General features: G+C 42.4%; 1 protein-coding gene across 1 annotated transcript in view; it reads left to right on the top strand.

The window, feature by feature from the left end:
- Window positions 1-157: 157 nt before the first annotated feature.
- Window positions 158-21,446, top strand: part of LOC130594337 (neural-cadherin-like) — a 61,000-nt gene continuing 39,711 nt past the window's right edge. The window contains 6 exon segments of the mRNA XM_057400148.1: window positions 158-1,196; window positions 10,485-10,682; window positions 11,510-11,735; window positions 13,153-13,354; window positions 14,658-14,769; window positions 16,063-16,312. Of these exon segments, the coding sequence (XP_057256131.1) occupies window positions 158-1,196; window positions 10,485-10,682; window positions 11,510-11,735; window positions 13,153-13,354; window positions 14,658-14,769; window positions 16,063-16,312 (2,027 nt within the window).

Raw genomic sequence — 21,446 nt, 5'->3', positions numbered from 1 at the left:
GGCGCTTTATTCCGTGAGGCCCGTGCGCGCAGGGGTAGGGCGGGGCGGCGGCTGCCCCAGCCCCAGCTCAGCGCCCCGCGCGGCCCCTCCCCACCCGCCCGGTGGCCGCGGGAGCTGCGGCCAGGGCAGGGCAGAGGCGCGCCGGCCGGTGCCCGCCATGGTGCCCCGCGGATCGCTGCGCGCTGCCGGCTCCCTGCTGCTGTGCTGCGCCCTGGCCGCCGCCCGCGCAGCGCCGCGAAGGACGCCCTCGTTCGACGGGCAGGTCGCGGAGAACCGCGCGGCGGGCACGCGTGTGCGCGGGCTGAGCATCCCCCTAACGCGGCTGGCGCCGGGGCCGTGGTGCGCGCAGGTGCGGGGCAGGCGCTGGCGGCTGCAGCTGCTGGGCGCGGGGCACTCGCACTTCCGCGTGTGGCTGCACGCCCGCACCGCGCGCGTCCTGCTGCGCACGGCCCGCCCGCTGGACCGCGAGGCCCGCGCGCTGTACGCGCTGCGCCTGGCGCTGTGCTGCCGCCGGTGCCTGCCGCGCGCCGCCGCGCCCGCGGAGCTGGCTGCCATCACCGTCCGCGTACTGGACGACAACGACAACGCGCCGCGCTTCGCGGGGGGCCCGCGCCGCGGCGTCACGCGGCTCCGCGTGGAGGAGACGCTGGCGCTCGGCTCCGCCGTGTGGCAGGCGCACGCCGAGGACGCGGACGCGGGCGCCAACGCGGAGCTGCGCTACTTCGCGCTCCCGCGCAGCGAGCACTTCTTCGTGGTGCCGCGCAGCGGGCGCGTGCTGCTGGTGCGCTCCCTGCTCCACCTGCGAGCGCCCATCACGCTGCGCCTCTACGCGCGGGACCGCGGCCGGCCGCCGCTGCTCAGCGCCCCGCTGGAGCTCGAGGTGCTGCCGCAGCCCAAGCGTCTCCCGATCCCCCGCGATGCCGCCCGACGGCGCCGCCGGTCTGTGCTGGTGCCTCCCCGCGCAGCCGCCCGGCCGCTGTCCCTGTCCGTGCCAGAGGACGCCCGCCCGGGCATCCGCCTGGCGACGCTGGTCCCGGAGCGCTTCGCTTCTGCCTGGTTCGAGCTGGTGTCGCCGCCCGTCGAGGAGTCGCCGGTGCGTGTGGAGCGGGAGAGCGGAGTGGTAACGCTGAGGGCCGGCCTTGACAGGGAGGCGGTGGCCCACTGGAAGTTCGTCGTCCGCGTCCAGGAGCGTCCAGGTACGTGAGGGCACACACGGGGGCTGCCTCTGCGCTCGCCCCTTGGGTTGCAGCCGCAAACAAAAGTTAAATCTGTACCCAGTAGTGGTCGCGTCCCATCTATCGGTTGGAGGATGGGTTGTCCTTTAAGAAGTCCCCAAGTGACAGCACGTGCATGGGAGTGGTTGAGTGTCAAATGTTCTATGCTGTTACATTATGGAATGTGGCTTTGAGTTTTTACGCCTGTATAACTGGTGTAAAACAGTGTAGGGCTCAAGAAACATTTTATAGCGTAGGGGGTATTTACTGCCCAGTTGTGTAAAAATGCGTGGGGCAGTGGGTTGGTTATCGGAATGTAACTATTCCATCTGTCAAAATTCTTAGTCATTAACAAGCATCATGGAAAGTGTGTGGTGTAACCAGAGTGTAACTTACATGATACATGTGCTGAGACAAAGCTCTTTGCATACACAACGCTGCTTACACGCAAGTGCTTGCTGAAAAATGCTTCCTGTAGCTCTGCGTGGCCTGAAGCAGCTTGAAGCCATCGAGTTTTGAGTCGTTAAAGTTCCGCGTGTTTGGTGGAAGGTTTTGAACGGTTGGTGCCTTCGTGCTTCTGTGGCTGCACTTCTCTTAAAAACCTGAGGATTCAAACGTGCACCATGGAACCTCTGTGTGATTTAAACTTATCCTTTACAGGGTCTTAAGTTAGGTAGAATAACTCATTTCATTTATGTCTGGCTGATTACACCTATTACTTTTTAAAATTCTTTATTTTCATTTTGAATTGTCATCTTAATATTTTTCACCTATGAAAACAGAGCTTAGTTTAAGCATGTTTTTAATTCACCAGATGGTGGGTGTCTGTGTACATGCCCCGTGTCTCTCGCTATTTTTGTGTTATGTGTGATTCTAACATTGTTTTGAAGATTGTCTGGAATGTGAGTATTCAGAAGAAAATTGTATCAACAGGAATGAGTTGGTTGAATTGATTTCAGCTTGGAAAGGTTTTGAGGGGGTTTTATGTTGTTTGTTTTCTAGTGCTTGTGAAAACTAGCAACATCTCAGCAGTGCAGCTGCTCAGAGTAACTTCTTCACAGAGCAGCACAGGCAGGCAGAAGAGAATATTTCCACACTTTTCCTTTCCCTCATCATTTCTGTTTTCTGAATGAGGGGCAGCCTGCAGGAGTGAGAGGCAGTTTACTCTTTGGTGTCTGTTAAATCCCTGAGGATGTCCACAGGGATTCTCATTAGCACTGACAGTTTCAGTGACTTCCCCAGAAATTCTAAGAAAAATTTCAAGAGAAACTCAAGAGTTCGAGAACTTCCCATCTTGCAGTAGAATTACAGCTGCTATCTCTTTAGCTAATTCTCCCCTTATGAAAATGCTTTTTGGCTGTCAGTAATCATTTATTAAGACACATGCTTTGTTATTTAAGGATGTCTGTTGGAATAATTAATTTACAGTTATTACTTCACATCTGGGCATGCTTGGGTTTTCTGTGTGCCACTCTCAGCAGATGGATACCACACTGGGAAGTCCCTGATTACATGGGTATCATTTGAATCTCTTTTAATTCGTAATTAAGACCCACTCTGCCATGAGAATTTAGGTGCTCTGTTGCTTTCTTTACTTTTGTACGTTTCTGGTTTGCTTTAACTTCTATTTTAAAAGCCATATGAGGGTAAGGGACAGAAATGTGATAGACTGTCATTATTCTTCGAGCCGCTCAAAGTCATCTCTTCAGAAGGTTTATGTTTAATGAATGAGCAAGCTGCTGTACTTAAAAGTAGCCCATCAGATACTTCATGAATTTTCAGAGATGACAGTAGAGAAATATTTGTATATAGTTGTACTGTTTCTTGAAGGATATGCAGTAGGACTGGGTACAATAACCAGTGGCTTTATCTCATGTTAGGGTATGAAAATGGGAAAAGAGATTTCTCCTGGTGGCAGCTGGAGGCTTAGGACCTTCTGGAAATGTATCTTACCAAACTTTTTGTCAATAGATATTATAAGTGAAGATGTGTTGCAGAGTCAGGTGTCAGAAGAGTCCAGATACTTGCAGAGTCTTCTCAAAACAATGTCCTCTCAAACTCCAAATATTTTATTTGCAGTAATCAAAAAAAAAAAAGAAAACAACCCGAACCCCCAATTAAAAAAAAAAAAGTCTATCTAAGGTAGAAGTCTTAGAAGTTGGAGCAGTTTAAAAAACAATAAAAAATACTAACTCGAGTACTTAATTTGCTAATAGATGTAGGCCAGTATGTAATAGCTGTACTGACCTAAAGGCTTGCAAGACTTTTAACGCTCATAAATCTCCTTTGAAAAAAAAGTGAAATGACCTAAAAATGCCAGGAGCGACCTTGCTTCTTACATATTATTGTTTAATCATAATAATGTAATATCTCTTCCCTTAGTACATTCAAGGACTGTATAATAGTTGTTCATGGTTGCAGTGACATGTTCAGTCAAGTATCTATTCTGTATTGTCAGATTTTTTAACTCAGTGTTGGGCATTGTCAGTTTTATCAATTGGACTGGTGCAGAGAAACCTACATTCTTAACCAATATAAGCGCTCTATTTTCAAGTCTTGTCTTTTAGAAGTATCTGTTGGATTTTTGAGGGAAGAGACATTTCATATAATCCTAATGCAGTCAGAAGTCTGAGAATTTGTTTGGTTTCATAGGCTGACAGCATCTTTTATAATTGGACGCGGTGAAAAGAGATGGGTTTAGGGGCACTCCAGCACACTGTATTTGAAATGGCAGTCAAACTATTTCAGCACACGTATTTTCCAAGTCTTGTCTTAAGCAGTGTAACAATCAAAAGTTGTTAGCCAGATGACTACGTATTAAGGCCCTCTTTGGTGTAACAATAGAGGTAGGTGCGGAATATGTTTTCTGAGTTGGTGTATGAAATGACAGGATTTATTACTTTGCAGTAGCTGTGTCCAATCGAGTGCATCCTTATTACCCAACTTTGATATCAAGTTTGAGGAGCTAGTTTGTGCTACTTTATGTTGAAACCCATTCCTAGAAAACAAATGGTGATAAGAGTTTTTTTTGAGATAAAAATGGATTAGGTAGAGGCATAAAGAACTAGTGAAGAACCTCAAGAAGAAAGGAACAATTATCCAATCAAGATGTTTGGTCACTTACTTTAATTTTCAGGATGCTCTTCAATTTTGGCAAGTCTTTAAATTGGACTCCCTCAGAGGATCATGATTTTGAGAGGGATTTCATTCCTTTTACATACTGAGTTCCTCTATGTGTCTTAAATTTTATGTGAAAAATTACTAATGATTTTACAAGCTTGTGACACCCTTTTAATTTATTAGAAGTTTTCCTAAGCTTTTTGGGCAAAGTATGTAACCCAGTCTTCATAGTATGTGATCATTAAAGTTTTTTCCTGTGTGTGGTGTTTTTTTTCAGTCTAAGAACAGTTTATTTTATTGTGCACATGTGGTTTGTATCTCCCCAAAGGATCACATTTCTAACTTTGAATAGTTAATCTAAAATGTTATGTTTTCTCCTATATGTTTAACCCTGCCTTGTTTAAGCTTCTTAATCTTAACAACTGCGCTTAATGAGACGCTCTCCTTTTGAGCATGGAGACTGTCAAAAGGAATCTAGTGAGGAAGCTGACAGCAGAGCTGTCGTTGATCTGCATAGCTGTTTGCTGAAAGGCATTTTAGTAACAGATTTTCCTGCTTTTTCTTGGAAAAGGGACATCCTTTCAAAAAATGTGAATTTTGTATTAAACTAGGAAGATTTTGGATATCGCACAAAACCTATTTGTGTTGTGGTTCGGACCTTGTGGACTTGAACAAATGTTGTTGGATGTATAGTAACTCTGATTTTACTAAATGGGTTTTCCACTGAGGTGGCCCATGTTTTTTACATCTATTGAAAGGTTAAACAGGTGTTGTGCTATGATTAGTCTGACATAAAATGATGAAAGTCTAAAATGTAGGTACATCACATAGGCAAACTGACATTTTTTGAAGTGCTTCTGCTATAGAAGCCAGCAGTTGTATTATGTTGATGTGTAATTCTTATGCGGAGTATGTTGGTAAAGAGCTGATGTCATTAGCTGTATGGATCTAGAAGTTTGCCTACACACAGACAGGTATTTTAGAGACTGATTATTTATATTTTTTAGTGACTTACTGCTGCTTTTAAAGAACATTTTTGCTATGGTTGAACTTCCCAGCAAGTCACTTACTATTTTGCTTGTTTGTTTGGGGTTTTTTTAAGGATGAAAATTCTGAGTCATGGCATATCATATATTTCCTGCAAGCAGAAACTTGGGCCAGCCAGTGTTTTATGTTCTTTAATGTAGCTGGAATTCAGAGGAAGGCAATATAATAAATCCTTCTGTTTATCAGTTTCAAACACAGATAGGCATGAAAAATAAGCAATTATAGACAGATACTTTTGATGAGGTTTCAGCAGTAGATTTTGAGAATTGATTTTGGTGATAGGGAATGAATTTCAGTGCTGCAGCTTTTGTCAGTAATACTAAGTTAAAAGGAAGTAATTCCAACTGGAGGAAACGTGTTAGAAAAAGCAGACTTCAGGATTGAGCTGCCCTAAGAAGGATTTTTGATGATACACAAATTGACTCTAATAGGGAATTAAGCAGCTAAAGTAGGAAAAACCTCTGCACTAGAGTTTATAATTTTAGTCTTAATTTTTAATATAAATTGAAAAGAGAACAGTAGAGAGGGATAATAATTAATTTTGATATTGCTAAAGGCAAATAAGTGCTGTTTGCAATTATATGGGAAAAGTAATCTGCTTTCATTAGTTTCCATAGTGAAAATAAGTAAGAAAAGAGGAAAAAGTACTTTCTGGATGACTAAAAAGATGATTTTCCCCTTTTGAATATGAAGTAGTATTTTCTATATGGCTTCTAACAATACAAATTTCTAATAGAGGATGTTCCAGTGTTATGTTACTGTCATGTCTATGTGCAGCAAGATACTATTCTTTTAGTAGGATTTTTTCTGATGGATGGCATTGTGTAAGGTATCTGCAGTGTACCTGGCTTGAGGGTCAAGTATCTAGCATTTAATATTGAAGAAATTCTTGTTGCTAGTGTGTTACAAAACAGTTTGAAAATTCTTTTAGGGATGATGAAACCTGTGTCAGATTCCTGACTTAGGATCTCAGTACTGGGTTGATGTGTGCTGCTGAATATAGTTGAATATGACTTTAAGGTCTCTTAACTATTAAAACACAAGTACCTGGAGGAACATGCCCAAGTCCTTTCATTTTTTGGTTATTAAAGTTTGTTAGAGCATGTGACAATTGATCTGAGTCCTGATGCAGTTCTCCACAGTTTTCTTACAAGCAGAATGTTATAATTAGGTACTAAATACCAGCATATTAATGTTCAGTAAACTGACAATCAGTAAGTGCAAGAGTGGAATTTGTATCCAGGTTTGTTATTACTTGTTCAATAAAAATCAGTTATTCTTCAATTGTGACTTACTTTTTGGTAGAGGAATTCAGGCATGTTAAAAACTTCAGCAGAATGCGAAACTGCATGGGTTCATGGAGCGATTGGGATACTGATTTCCAGATTCCAGAGAGGCAAAGACAAGTAACCTTTCTGCTCGTGGCAGGGTTACCAATGTGGCGTTCAGATCCTCGATAGATCTTGCTATTACAGGGGCAGATTTTCTAAGGTTCTTAACTTGGTTTCTAAGTTAGTGCTTGTTATTTTAAGGCTGCAGTATGCCCAGGCAAACTAAGCTATTATTGAGTATTTGCAAACTTGTGACAGGTTCTACAAGACCTGTTCTTTTCAGGAGACAGACAATTTTGACACTAACTTCTCCCTTTTGCTCATATTCTTTTTTGGACATCTTTGTGTGTATTTCTACCTCAGACTCAGATCAACATCTAACAAGTTTCCTCCTCTGCAGTTTCTTCAGGTGTCTTGAACTAGTTGCCCTGGAACTGTAAGAACACACATTCTGGCATGAAACACATCTCTTTGAAGCACATCTGGTTCTACTTAGTGTGGTAGTGCGAAATAATATTCATGCTGCTACTTTTTACATCATGATTTACATCACTGCTTTTTGCATCAGGATGTCGGGGGAGGGACTCTTCATTAGGGACTGTAGTGATAGGACAAGGGGTAATGGGTTCAAACTTAAACAGGGGAAGTTTAGATTGGCTGTAAGGAGGAAGTTCTTTACTGTTAGGGTGGTGAGGCTTGCCCAGGTTGCCCAGGGAGGTTGTTAATGCTCCATCCCTGGCAGTGTTCAAGGCCAGGTTGGACAGAGCTTTGGCTGACATGGTTTAGTGTGAGGTGTCCCTGCCCGTGGCAGGGGGGCTGGAACTTGATGATCTTAAGGCCCTTTCCAACCCTAACTATTCTATGATTCTGTGATGGTTTTTTGGGTGCTCCATCTGGCTTGTTTTGTGTTATAGAGAGGAGAAAGCAGGTAGCTGCTTTCACAGAGTCTGTCTAAATGCTGAAGGAAATTAATTATACCTGGGTGACTACAGGGGCAGAGCGGTAGCAGTTTAGGCTACTATACTCTGACCTCAATATCAGTCATTTTTATTGTGATGAGGAAATTTGAGTTTATCTTTGGAACCTTTGGCTTCACATGCAATGTTGAAAGGAACATTTAGCTAGAGAAGCCAAATTGAGCATCCTCACAGCAGGCCTCCCAGCACTCCTGGCTGCAGAAGTGAAGTATGTAGCACACACCAGTCATCTCAGTTAGAGTTCAGAACACTTTGTAAAACTGGGATGTATGTGGTAGCTGAGAATTTTTCCACGAAAATATAAAAATGCATGTTGTACATCTCTGTGTTCTGCAGTGGTGCGAGGTGTTTTTAAGGTTCTTTTTCAGGAAACTGTTAGCTTCTGTGATTTACTGTTTGATAAATTAGAAGTTTGATTTTGCTGTAGTGACCAGTTTCTCACATGTGTTATCTTAAACTAGTATTATATTCCCTGGGACATTAAATTCTGATTACAGGATATAGTTATACAGAAATCAATTTGGATTTAACAAGTTACTGTCAATACACTTTCTGTTGCTCTTTAGAGAAGAAGAAAAAGTGATGCACTTACAGTTACAGTTCTAAAATTCAGATGAATGAATACAGTTTTACCAGTTTAGGAAGAACTTCTGTGATTATCTTGGCTGATTCTCTATTAACAGAATTGTCTTGCACTCAAAGGTCATGATGGGTTAAGTCTCAGTAAGAAACTTACATTTGCCTCTGTTAATCATAGCACCAAGAAGTTTTCTTTACCACAATCCACTTACTGGTTGTTTATAGATTGCAGATTACAATTCAGTGTACTAAATATGCCACTTGCCATCAGACAGGGGATCCAAAGTGTGAAAAGCTGAAGCTTGCCAGAAGCTGGTGTGAAAGATATATTAATACTTCTGTGGAACGGAGGGATAAGGTCAATAAATGTTCACAAAATTTGGAACAGGGATGTTTTTTGAAGAGGGATGTCCATTAAGGAAGTAGAGAGGGAGGGAGAGCACAGCTGCTAGGTGGCACACATTCCTGGGGGAATATCCCTCCCTAGCAAGATAACAACTACAAGATCAGACATTTTGGCAGCGCTTTATGTTTAGAATCTTAAATGCTAAGGTCTTTGTATTATTAATTAGATTAAATCTGATAATTTTAGTTTAGTTCTTTGTATGGTGTTTCAGTTCCTGTAAAGCTGTTTTGAAAATAAGTGCGTTTATGCATTTTCATGTATAGTAATAACTGAAATCAATTGTTAACACCATCAACTTTCAAAATTCTGACTTTACATCCATTATTAAACTTGTGGATAAATTGTGTTGTAAATATAGACAGCTGTTTTTACCCAGACCACATTCCCTTTCACCTTCCCAGGCTTATAAGCTGGGGCATAGTGCCATGTCAGCCCAGTTGTACTCTTTCGGAGTCAGACAGGGTGCGGATACACCACTCTTCTGGAGTTAAAGGCATTCAAGATGGACTGCAGGAGCACTCAAGTTGGCTTCTGTAGCAAAACGTTTTACAAGTTCAGTGCCAGCCCACCTGGAGCCAAGCTGGCCAAAAGGCCTAAATTCATAGAATCCCAGACTGGGTTGGGTTGGAAGGAACCTTAAAGCTCATCCAGTTCCAGCCCCCTGCCATGGGCAGGGACACCTTCCACTAGAGCAGCTTGCTCCAAGCCCCTGTGTCCAACCTGGCCTTGAACACTGCCAGGGATGAGGCAGCCACAGCTTCTCTGGGCACCCTATGCCAGCACCTCAGCACCCTCGTTGTAAAGAATTTCTTCCTAATGTCTCATCTCAATCTCCCCTCTGTCAGTTTAAAGTCATTCCCGCTTGTCCTGTCACTACAAGCCCTTGTAAAGAGCCCCTCTCCAGCTTTCTTGTTGGCCCCACTAGGCACTGGGAGCTGCCCTAAGGTCTCCCTGACTCTTCTTCAGACTGAACAAACCCAATTCTCTCGGCCTTTTATATTTATACTGTGCTCCCTGATGTTACTGGTTATACTTATCAGTTACAAAAAATACCACCTTTGTCTCAGTGTTGTTACCCCAGCTAAGTTGTTTCAAAATGTGAGCTAGCTATATGTGGTTGAAGGAAGCATTTTTTTTTTTTTTCAGTTGAAAAAAAGGAGAAAATAGGTTTCTGTCTTCTGTATCACTTTGCTTCCTTAGGAACATGAAGATTTTAATCCTACCTTTTGGTCTTGTGTTCAGGAACTTGTTTCAATCAGGATGTTTTCCCACTTCTTCCTCCTTTATCAGGAATGCTTACCTCCCTTCCTGGAGATTTTGGAGCAGTTTCTTCAGTCTGACATTTTTACTTTCTGCTACGTTTTCAGTAATACGTGCCTCATACTTACTATTTGTTTAGGAGCTTGGCTGTCTTCACTGGTTAATTTAATAATAGCAGAGATAAACACTCTTCCCTCAATTTTGAAAGATCTTCTGTTGTCCATTTTTTGAGAATTTGGATGGTTCCTTTCTGTGGTGGTTTGTTTCTGGGGTTTTGTTTAGTTATTTATTTTTAATAGCATTTAATATTTAATACAAGTGAAAACCATATTAGGATTTCTGGGAGCTTCCCAACCAGGAAAATCCCTAGTTAGGGTAGACTGGTTAGAATTTTTTGGCAACAGATATTTAATTTCCACAGTTCAGAGCTGCTGTAGCCATTGTACAGTATTGCAGACAATGTACAGTCAGGAACCTGTACATGTTTCTGTTACTCTGAGTGTCGTTAAGTAGCTGTCTAAATATGTCTTTGTTTTTCTGTGACTATTAGGGAAGGATTGGTACTTGGAGAACTTGTCACTTACCGTGATGGATGTAAACGACAACGTACCCAACTGGGCCATGGAGCCCTTCCCGTTCCTGGCTGTGGTTTCCCCTGAAGCTGCGGGAGGTACTGAGGTATACAAGCTGCTTGCTCTGGATGGAGATGAAGGGATCCATGGAGCTGTAGAATATATTCTCTTGGACGGTAAATTTTAACCCTCCCAGTCCCTGTGTGGCTTCACTCTTGTGACTTCTTTGGGTTTTAGCCTCAGTTTCATTAGTGAGAAATCTTCCCTTCCTCCTGTAAAAGGTTCATAAGCCTTCAGCTCTGTGTGTGAGAAAGATCAGCTTTTATCGAGGGCGTGGACAGACTTGCCAGGTTTGAAGGGTGTTCTCCTTTCGAAGTTCCCGTCCGGAATGTCACCTGGGGGGTGGTGGGGGTTGGAGCAGTCAGTCCTCCTCAGGGCTTTGGCAAAGGGGTGACAATGGCAGCAGTGGTCAGCACTGCTCTGCTGGACTGACTGCATTTTTATGAGATAGGGCAGTATGTGGAGCATGGTTTGTTGTGGGGAGAGAGCTAATGTTCCTTCTCTAACAAATTTTTAAGGGACTGGGTTGTGCCTTAGCTTTGCATAGCTAACAGACCTATTAATAACTTGGCTCTTAAAGAATAGCTCAAAACTGTGTAAGCAGAAGGGGAGTATCAATACCACTGCAAAGGTGATTTTGTTCTTGGCCAGGGATCTAGCAGGATATTTTCTGGTAAGGGATACTTAGGGTCAAACAACAGCAAAGTGTTGGAGGATAAAGAAGAGTAATAATTGTGCAGAGAAGTAAAATGCAACTTAGAAATGCACTCATGAATGTGATTACTGATACCTGATTTCAAAGTTCTAAACAAACTTCTGAGTTTTTGTGTGCATGCTGATTCTAAGCCAAAACCAATTAGGGAATCGATACCCTATTTGCCTCCTAGTTTTAATCAAATAAAACTGTCTTGCTGACGGCAACTTGTGGATTTATTTCTTTTAGGTGGTGAAGACAGATTTGAAGTTGAGAAGGACACTGGCTGGATTAAAACAACGGGTTTGCCACTGGTGAAGGACAAGGAGTATTTGCTGACTGTACTAGCAGCAGATAAACTTGGAAGCAGAGGGTCTCCAGCTTCTGTATCTGTAATTGCTGGATTTCGACCACCCCAGTTCACTAACATATCATACTTTGTTTATGTTCCTGAAAGTATGCCGCAAGGAAAATCGTAAGTAACAGTTAAAAATAATGCAGTGAGATTGTTTCCTAGTTTATTTTCTGTTTGGTCTCCCCAAAGCCTCAATCTTATTTATGAATCATAAATAGATACTGCGAGTAGAAATTTATATATCTTACTAGAAATGATCAAGATGTAGAATCCTTAAATTCTCATATTTAAATAGGACCAATGAAACAAGGACACAGGAAATTAGAGTTGCTGTCACGCACTGGATTTCTGGATTTAGGATTTCACAGCTGTGGGCTGATTTAAGGCTGCTCCTGAGCAGAGGAGCATCACCAAATCTTCCTGTTCATTTGGACTGCCATGAGTGCTAATGTGCTATCTGCAGGGGCAGGCTGATCCTGTGAAAGACCAAGCCAAGAAAAAAGTTCTCAGTTGGGTTGTTAAACGTGTTCACATCATGGCTTTTAGTGCTGTTGGGAGAGGAGAGTGGCATGAACATGCAGACAGGGTTAGAGTTAGAAGGCTAGTTAGTTAGAGAGTTAGAAGGAGGGCTGAATAATTCCTGCCAGCAGGAGCACGTCAGCTGGCTGAAACTGTGAAACAATATAATAGGAAAATACAGAAAAAGACTAAAGTGAGATAATGACCGACAACAACCATTTCCATTGTTTCAGTAGTGCACCCAAAGGAAATGAGAAGACAGCAGCATGGAAATGTAATGGGGACAAAGGTGTTCAGACAGAGTTTTGTCTTTTGGATTGTAGTTGTCACTGGATTGTAGTTGTCAGAGGTAGTTGTCTCACCTGGGAGACAGAATGCTTTTTCCTAAGAAACCTGCATGAAGGCAACAAACACTTAAGGAATTAGTATTCTGTTCTATTTTTAAATTACTTCTACTTCACACTGCAAGTGTTTTTCACACTTGACTTCAAACATATTGGACTTTGGCAGAAAAAAATAGTGTGAGATGAGCTAAAAACATGTCCTGTATAACCTGTAACAAGCACACTGTTAGTGACTTTATCCTTTTGCAGTTACCTTATGAAGCTTTAGGGACTGCATAACTGCAACACCAAACTTACTATGCCATTATTAGAATGAATCTGTCACGTCTTGCTTTAGCTTTTTGTTTGCTGCCTGAAAACTGGCATTGTAGCAGTGGAAAGTTAGAGTAGGCAAACTCAGCTGCAGCAAAAATGAACTCCTGTGTTCCTGCATGTTAAACCCTTATTGTGTTCTGCTTCCAAGAGTCGTATCTTTATCAGTTGAACCTCAAGATGATGTGTGAACCTCACTGTGTAACTGGGTGTTTAGAGTTTGGTGTTTAGGTACAGCTGTCAGTGATCAGACCTGCAGGATTGCACCATCATTTCTGATATGGATAATTTTTGTCCTGTTTTTCAGTATGTTGTATTCTGTGCTTGAGTTCTTTTTAATTTTTTTATTTTCTTTAATACAGCTTTCTTACAGTCACTGCTGTGTCGTATCAGAAGAAATCCCTGAGCTACAGTTTACTGACTAATCCCAGTGGTCTGTTCAGTATTGATCAGGCAACAGGAGATATCAGTTTAACTCAGAGTGTGGATTATGAGAGTGACCAACACCAGTACCTTCTTTTGGTCAGAGCACAGGAAAATGAGCAGTTCAGCAGTGCAGCAGAGGTAGGTGTTCACTTCTGGCAGTCTGTATGTATTACCATTTTCCTTCAGCCTTTCCAGATTTCTGTACAGATTCAGTAGGGGCTCCTGTTGCCCCGGTTCATGCTGTCTATTCTGTTGTCCATTTTAAAAGTCTCTTTGTCTGTAAGAAGATATTGACTCCAATTTAAAACAAAGGCAGAACAGTAAATGATTTGTTTCTGATGAGGTGCACAGAGAAAGTAATAAAAGCTCACATAGATTAAAAGATGATGGTTTATGGTGTTCTGGAAAGCTGTTTGACAGCAAAAACATTTATAAGTATAGTAAATAATGTTTGAATTCCAGGATTCACAGAGCTGGGAAGTGCATGCAATGTAACAGTTTGTTCCTGCTGCAGGAAATGAGATGTACGCTACAGAGGGAGCAGGGGGCTGGCTTATTAGGAACAAGTATGAGGACACAGAGACCCTGAAACAGTGTCTGTGTCAGTGTAACAGTGGCTGTAGCACACCAGAGAGTGGTCATTTTTCTTGACCGTTTTAGGTACTACAGGATGAAGAGTAGTGGAATATGACTTGAAGATTATGAAATGATTTTACAAATACATTTAGCCTAAACATAGTTTAACGTATGCCTGCTTTACACTGATACAACCTTATCAGTTAAGAGACAGCAACTCTCTGTTTATAAGAACCTGTGTAAGAACAGATTGTGTATGTCTACCTGTTGCACTGTAGTGCAGAATACCTCAACCGACCTTTGACAGTCTCAAATGTAACAGTACGAGCTGCCATAAAGGCTAATTTAACTCACTCCTTACTGTTTGGAGTGCAGGCAGTGTAACTGTGAACACATATTTGACATAGGAATAAGACAACATTTTAAAAGATGTTAAAAGCAGAATGATGCTGTAACTGAATTCAGAACTTGGTTTTATAATGCTAAAATGTAATATGCTTGGTAGTAGAATCATTAGTGTTACAAATTACAGAGGTGTTAGAAGATAAGATAATGCAAAAAGGATGCTTGGAAAGCAGAAGGTCCATCTTCTTTTACATTATTAACAGGAAATTATCAGTGGAGATGAAGGGTGGGTGGAAAGTGTTGCTGCAAGGGACTGGGACTTGGCAACTAGAAGTATTTTGGAATCTAGTATTTCAACATTTCTTAGAGCAGTCTAAGAAAAATGGCTTATCCTATGTGCTATAGCTTCTGAAGACCTCAAGGATGTTTTCAGGAAGTTCTTCCATCTGATATTTGTAGAGCAACAAAGTTGTTGTCTCAATTCACTTTGCTGTTTAACATTCCTCTTTTCTCTATTAAGGTTTTGGTTGTAATCACAGATGTGAATGATTGTGCCCCTGAATTTCATCAGTCAATTTACAGCAAGGCTGGTGTTCCTGAAACAGTTACTATGACAACTGCACTTCTACAAGGTTAGTGCTTCTAAAACGATTTGTTATGTTCAGTATGAGTATTGACATTTTCCTCCCACTAATTAGACTTCAGGTCAGAAGGCAAAATTGCCTGCCCCAGCATGGGTAGTTGCAACTCTCTGAAGACAAATGGCACCACTTAGAATTGGGTCATGATTATTTACTGCTGCTACAGCCCAAATAATTTTGAGGGACAGACGGCAAAGGAAGCAAATCTTTGTGGGATTTTGAAGTAACAGGGCTTCAGTTGGGGTTAGGATTATAGCAGCAGGTTTATAATAGCAATCTTGCAACATTTCTTCTCTTGAAGGAAGAGAGTGATGTTTGATCAGAAATTAGGGACACATCACCTCACCTTCTCTGCCTATCTTAATTCAAGAGTCCTACGTGAGCTTGCTGTAGGATATACTACTTTTTTGCATTAAAAGCCTCTTGCGTAGTTTAACTGGTTTGTGGGAGGTTTTGTTTAGGTGCTTGAAGAAGACGACTTTGCTTCTTCCCAATGCAACCAGTAGCTTAAGCTTTAAATGATGATGCTTTGTAAATTAGGTGAACTTTGGCTTTGCAAGCTGCAAAAATCTTATGTTGAAAATGTTTATAAAGAAATGGGCAGATCCTAGCAATAAAATGTATGTCACCTAAGTGGTTCTACAAGGGCCTGATATTAGTGTTCGACCCTTACACAACCTTTCTATAAATCTTGAGGGGGTGTGTGTGAATTAAACTACAGGAAAATCGCTGTTTGCTAGTAAAAAGGATTTTATAGCATCCACTGTTCTACTTCGTGATTTATCCTGTAGTAATAGTAGTCTGTAAGTTACTATTCTGGTAACTGCTCTCTTAGCATAGAGTTTTGTAGGTTATGGGTAGGATCTGACAAACACATGACATGAGGCAGTTGAAAAATATATATAAATATTTCATATTAAATCACACAGGGTGTGATCTGTCCAAGTGATCTTAAATCAGCAGTGTAGGTGGACATGAGAATATATATCTCTGTGTGGATACAGGTTCTTGGTAGTACAGGGCTCTTTAAATCCAGCAAGGGCAAGATCTAGCAGCTGAATTCAACCAGGGACTTAACTTTATTTTTTTAAAACAACTTATTTTCCAGTAAGGGTTAGTTCAATAAAAAACATAGGCATAGCACAGTTGTATGAATTATTTCAAGCACCACATGCCAAGGCAAGTGCTATTCCTGTTTTATGCTGCACAGTAATTCTCTTGTTATAGTACTTAACATTCCAGGTCACAAACTTTGATCTACACAATGTCTTTCTCTCTTAACAGTGACAGCCACTGACTGCGATTCAAAAGAGAATGCCGAATTGCTATATTACACTTTGAGTCAAGACTTCAGCATTACTTCTCATGGTACCATTTTTCCAGCAACACGGTTAGACTATGAGCGACCTAACCATCTGTATGAGTTTATAATTATGGCTGTAGATAAAGGAGAAGAGCCAAAGACTGGGACAGCGACTGTTAGGATCCATGTTTCAAATGTGAATGATGAAGCCCCTGAGTTTTCCCAGGCAATGTAAATATGTATTCTTAAAAACTCTGTTATTTTTGTCTTTTACAGTTGCTTTATATGTTTTGGTCAAAAGGCTAGTCATTACAGGATGGTAACTGGCTTCAGTTCAATCAAATCTAAGAGTTGGACCGACAGATGTGGGTTGATCTTTTGACTCTGAGACTCTCTTACTTCCAGAAAAGAAAAAAAGTGTGGTTCTTAATTTTAAAGTTTAGGCATACTTTCAGTGTACAGTAGGACTTACGTGTCTGTCTAGATAGAAGAAGTTGTATGTAGACAGTCTCTTTGAACAGATCTTGCATTTTAAGTTTTTTCCAATATGTACTGAAAGAGGTGCAGTCTTTTCAGATTATACATTTCAAGGGGACTTTACCATCATCAAAGGAAATTGAGCAGAAAAAGCAGGCAAGTCAGTGTTGTCCTAAGCCTTCATCCAGAGTACATGGTGGAATTTTGCCTTTTAATTACTCAATTTAAGCTTAGAGTCAACAGACTGCATCCCTGGTTTATAATTGTTAAAGAAAAACGTTTCGATGACAGAATCCTAAATGACCACTGAATTATAAAAACAGCAAATAAATGTCAGTGAGTGGAGTTCACTTGATTTCACTTAGTCCCGTGACCTAAAAACTACTTTTCCACTCTTCCGCTTTCTAAAGCATCAGTAAGGATTTTTCTTCCTTCATTAGGGCTCAGAAATGTCTGGAGCAATGTCATAAGTACTATAAACTTGCATTCCTGTTAGAGGCTTAGTAGTGGAATTCCCAGTCAGCTTCTGCATCAGTCTTCTACTTACTAAAGCTAGAAGTTGCTCAGGACAAAATCCCAGCAGAGATTTCATTGGTGCTAAGCTTGTGGTTTAGGTGAACAGAACATCAAAGCTTTCTGACAGTCCTTACTTTGCGTGACGAGAACCTATGGCTTCAAAATCTTGTCCCTTCCTTTCTTTCCTGAACACTGCTTAGGAGATACAGCTTGGAAAAATTGATCTTTTGTAAATTCTCATTGGATCTCAATGCATTTTCAAACACTAAGCCCAATTAAGTTTCTCACTCTCCAGATTATGCCTATTTTTTGTTTATTTGTTTGTTTTAATATTCAGGGTCATTGAATATTTATCTGTTAGTCTTTGATCTGTTTCTAGTTTTTTAATCAGAAATGAGTGATAGTATTAAAGATGCTGTAAACATTTCTTAAGCAATTGGAAGCAGAAAACAGTTTAAACAAAGCTCCCTGCCAGCCCTTATGTTTAAAGAAGAACATGATTAAAATGAACATTATTTTAAATTACCAAACATTCACAAGAAGCTTTTCTGTTTCTTATGCTATAATAGCAGGGAAAGTGTTGTATATATGTATAGATCTGCATTGGAATTGAATTCAGCTCCTGGAATTTGAATTATCTCAAGTTCTTGTTTAACCAGGTTAACCAGACTTTTGAATTTGCTTTATCTTTCCCATTATGAAAAGGATCTTGAACCCAAAGGTGAAATATGGACAGAACTTAGTTGAAGTTTTCTGTGAAATAGATTCATCATGAAGACTTGTAAATTAGGTCCTGTTGAGAGGCTGGTTCGCAATTACTGCAGTGATGTGTGACAGGCTAATACAAATCAAGAATCTGCTGCTGTCCTTCTAGCCCTTTGTTTAAATAGATTTACAGTCCAGCATAAACTTGTGATTCCTTGCCGTGAGCTTTTTTTCATCATGGTTACTCTTTATCTCAGTTATGAAATGCTGAAGGCTACCACTGTGTATCATTTTGTCAGTTTTTACTTTCCCCTGTTTAAGAGACCTCTTCTGATGACTTGAACTCTTCCGTCCCTATATTTCATGTTCAAAACTATGAGAATTACTGTTCAGTTGCTTTCCAGATGCAGAATTAAGACAGTGTCCTGAGGGTTGTGACTGAATTAAACGAGAATAATTTACTTCTCTTACTTCATGGCATATTAAATTGGGAGAAGAAAAATGCTGTTTCTGCAAAGGTTTTGATGAAAACACACATATCTAGACAACAAGGGGGAGGTTTTCTGTGCATCCATTTTCTTCAAATTTTTCTATTCTCAGCATATGGAGAGTGGATCCATAAAAACTCTGAAGCCAGCGGCTCATATGTATTTTATCTGTATCTTTGGACACAGCCAGCTGTAGTTCATTCTTATGGCTGAGCTTTGGCATATTTATTGTGGACCAGTCTCTAGTATGCTTTAGTCTGACCTGTGCTCAATCCAGTCAGATAAAATAATAAATATCACAGTATCACAGTATGCTAGAGATTGGAAGGGACCTCGAAAGATCATCTAGTCCAATCCCCCTGCCGGAGCAGGAACACCTAGATAATGTTACACAGGAATGTGTCCAGGTGGGTTTTGAATGTCTCCAGGGAAGGAGACTCCACAACCTCCCTGGGCAGCCTGTTCCAGTGTTCTGTCACCCTCACTGAGAAGAAGTTTCTTCTCAAGTTTAAGTGGAACCTCTTGTGTTCCAGTTTGTACCCATTACCCCTTGTCCTATCATTGTTTGCCACTGAGTAGAGCCTGGCTCCATCCTTGTGACACTCCCCCTTTATATATTTATAGACACTGATAAGGTCACCCCTCAGTCTCCTCTTCTCCAAACTATAGAGACCCAGCTCCCTCAGTCTTTCCTCATAAGGGAGATGCTCCACTCCCTTAATCATCTTTGTTGCCCTTCGCTGGACTCTCTCCAGCAGCTCCCTGTCCTTCTTGAACTGAGGGGCCCAGAACTGGACACAATACTCCAGATGCGGTCTCACCAGGGCAGAGTAGAGGGGAAGGAGGACCTCTCTCGACCTACTAACCACCCCCTTCTAATACACCCCAGGATGCCATTGGCCTTCTTCGCCACAAGGGCACAGCGTTGGCTCATGGTCATCCTGTCGTCCACTAGGACCCCCAGGTCCCTCTCCCCTACACTGCTCTCTAACAGGTCGTTTCCCAACCTATACTGGAACCTGGGGTTGTTCCTGCCCAGATGCAGGACTCTACCCTTTCCCTTGTTATATTTCATCAAGTTGCTCCCTGCCCAACTCTCCAGCCTGTCCAGGTCTCGCTGGATGGCAGCACAGCCTTCTGTTATGTCAGCCACTCCTCCCAGCTTAGTGTCATCAGCAAACTTGCTGATAGCTCAATTCCCTCATCTAAATCATTGATGAATATATTAAATAATACCGGTCCCAGTACTGACCCTTGAGGCACTCCACTAGTTACAGGCCTCCAACTAGACTCCGCCCCATAGACTACAACTCTCTGGCTTCTCTCCTTCAGCCAGTTCGCAGTCCACCTCACTACCTGGTCTTGAACACCACCAGGGATGGAGCATGCACAACCTCCCTGGGCAACCCATTCCAGTGCCTCACCACCCTAACAGGAAAGAATTTCCTCCTTATATCCAATCTAAACTTCCCCTGTTTAAGTTTTAACCTGTTACCCCTTGTCCTATCACTACAGTCCCTAATGAAGAGTCCCTCCCCAGCATCCCTATAGGCCCCCTTCAGATACTGGAAGGCTGCTATGAGGTCTTCACGCAGCCTTCTCTTCTCCAGGCTCAACAGGCCCAACTTTTTCAGCCTGTCTTCATACAGGAGGTGCTCCAGTCCCCTGATCATCCTCGTGGCCTCCTCTGGACTTGTTCCAACAGTTCCATGTCCTTTTTATGTTGAGGACACCAGAACTGTACCCAGTGCTCCAAGTGAGGTCTCAGGAGAGCAGAGTAGAGGGGCAGGATCACCTCCTTCGACCTGCTGGTCACTCTCCTTTTGATGCAGCCCAGGATACGGTTGGCTTTCTGGGCTGTGAGCGCACACTGAAGCTGGCTCATGTTCATTTTCTCATTGACCAACACCCCCAAGTCCTTCTCCTCAGGGCTGCTCTGAATCTCTTCTCTGCCCAACCTGTAGCTGTGCCTGGGATTGCTCTGACCCAGGTGTAGGACCTTGCACTTGTCATGGTTAAACCTCATGAGGTTGGCATCAGCCCAGCTCACAAGCGTGTCAAGGTCCCTCTGGATGGCATTCCTTCCCTCCAGTGTATCAACCGAACCACACAGCTTGGTGTCATCGGCAAACTTGCTGAGGGCGCACTCAATCCCACTGTCCATGTCAGCGACAAAGATGTTGAACAAGACCGGTCCCAACACCGATCCCTGAAGGACACCGCTCGTTACTGGTCTCCAGCTGGACATTGAGCCATTGACCACAACTGTTTGCATGCTTCCATCCAGCCAGTTCTTTATCCCCTGAGTGGTCCATCCATCAAATTGATGTCTCTCCAATTTAGAGACAAGGATGTCGTGTGGGACAGTGTCAAATGCTTTACACAAGTCCAGGTAGATGACATCAACTGCTCTACCCCTGTCCATCAGTTCTGTAGCCCCATCATAGAAGGCCACCAAATTGGTCAGGCAGGATTTCCCCTTAGTGAAGCCATGCTGGCTGTCACCAAGCACCTTGTTGGTTTTCATGTGCCTTAGCATGCCTTCCAGGAGGATCTGCTCCAAGATTTTGCCAGGCACAGAGATGAGACTGACTGGTCTGTAATTGCCTGGGTCATCCATTTTCCCCTTCTTGAAAATGGGGGTTATATTTTCCTTTTTCCAGTCATCGGGAACTTCACCTGACTGCCATGATTTCTCAAATATGATGGCCAGCGGCTTCGCAACTTCATTCGCCAGCTCCTTCAGGACCCACGGATGGATATCATCAGGACCCATGGACTTTTGCACGTTCTGATTTTTAAGATGGTCTCAAACCAGATCCACTCCTACAGCAGGCACAAGGTCTTCATTCTCACAGTCCCTGCGTCTGCCTTCCAAGACTTGGGTGGTGTGGTCAGAGCATTTGCCAGTGAAGACTGAGGCAAAGAAGTCATTCAGAACCTCAGCCTTCTCCAAATCCTGTGTAGCCAGTTCTCCCGAGAGCTTCCTGAGGGGGCCTACATTCTCCCTAATCTGTTTTTTATTTGCTATGTACCTGTAGAATCCCTTCCTGTTATCTTTAATACCTCTAGCCAAGTTTAATTCTAACTGAGCCTCTTAAGAGCTTATTATGTCAGTGATGTGTCTGGACTTGAGGTTTTTGCAAAACTGATGTTGCACACACATCCTCCAGATCTGA

Source organism: Pezoporus wallicus, unplaced genomic scaffold (genome assembly GCF_028554395.1).
Source record: "Pezoporus wallicus isolate ANWC-B61680 ecotype Strahan unplaced genomic scaffold, APGP_CSIRO_Pwel_v1 contig_447, whole genome shotgun sequence".
NCBI classification, from domain to species: Eukaryota; Metazoa; Chordata; class Aves; order Psittaciformes; family Psittacidae; genus Pezoporus; species Pezoporus wallicus.
Note: the sequence above shows the minus strand (reverse complement) of the source record. Positions and strands in the feature narration are given on the sequence as shown.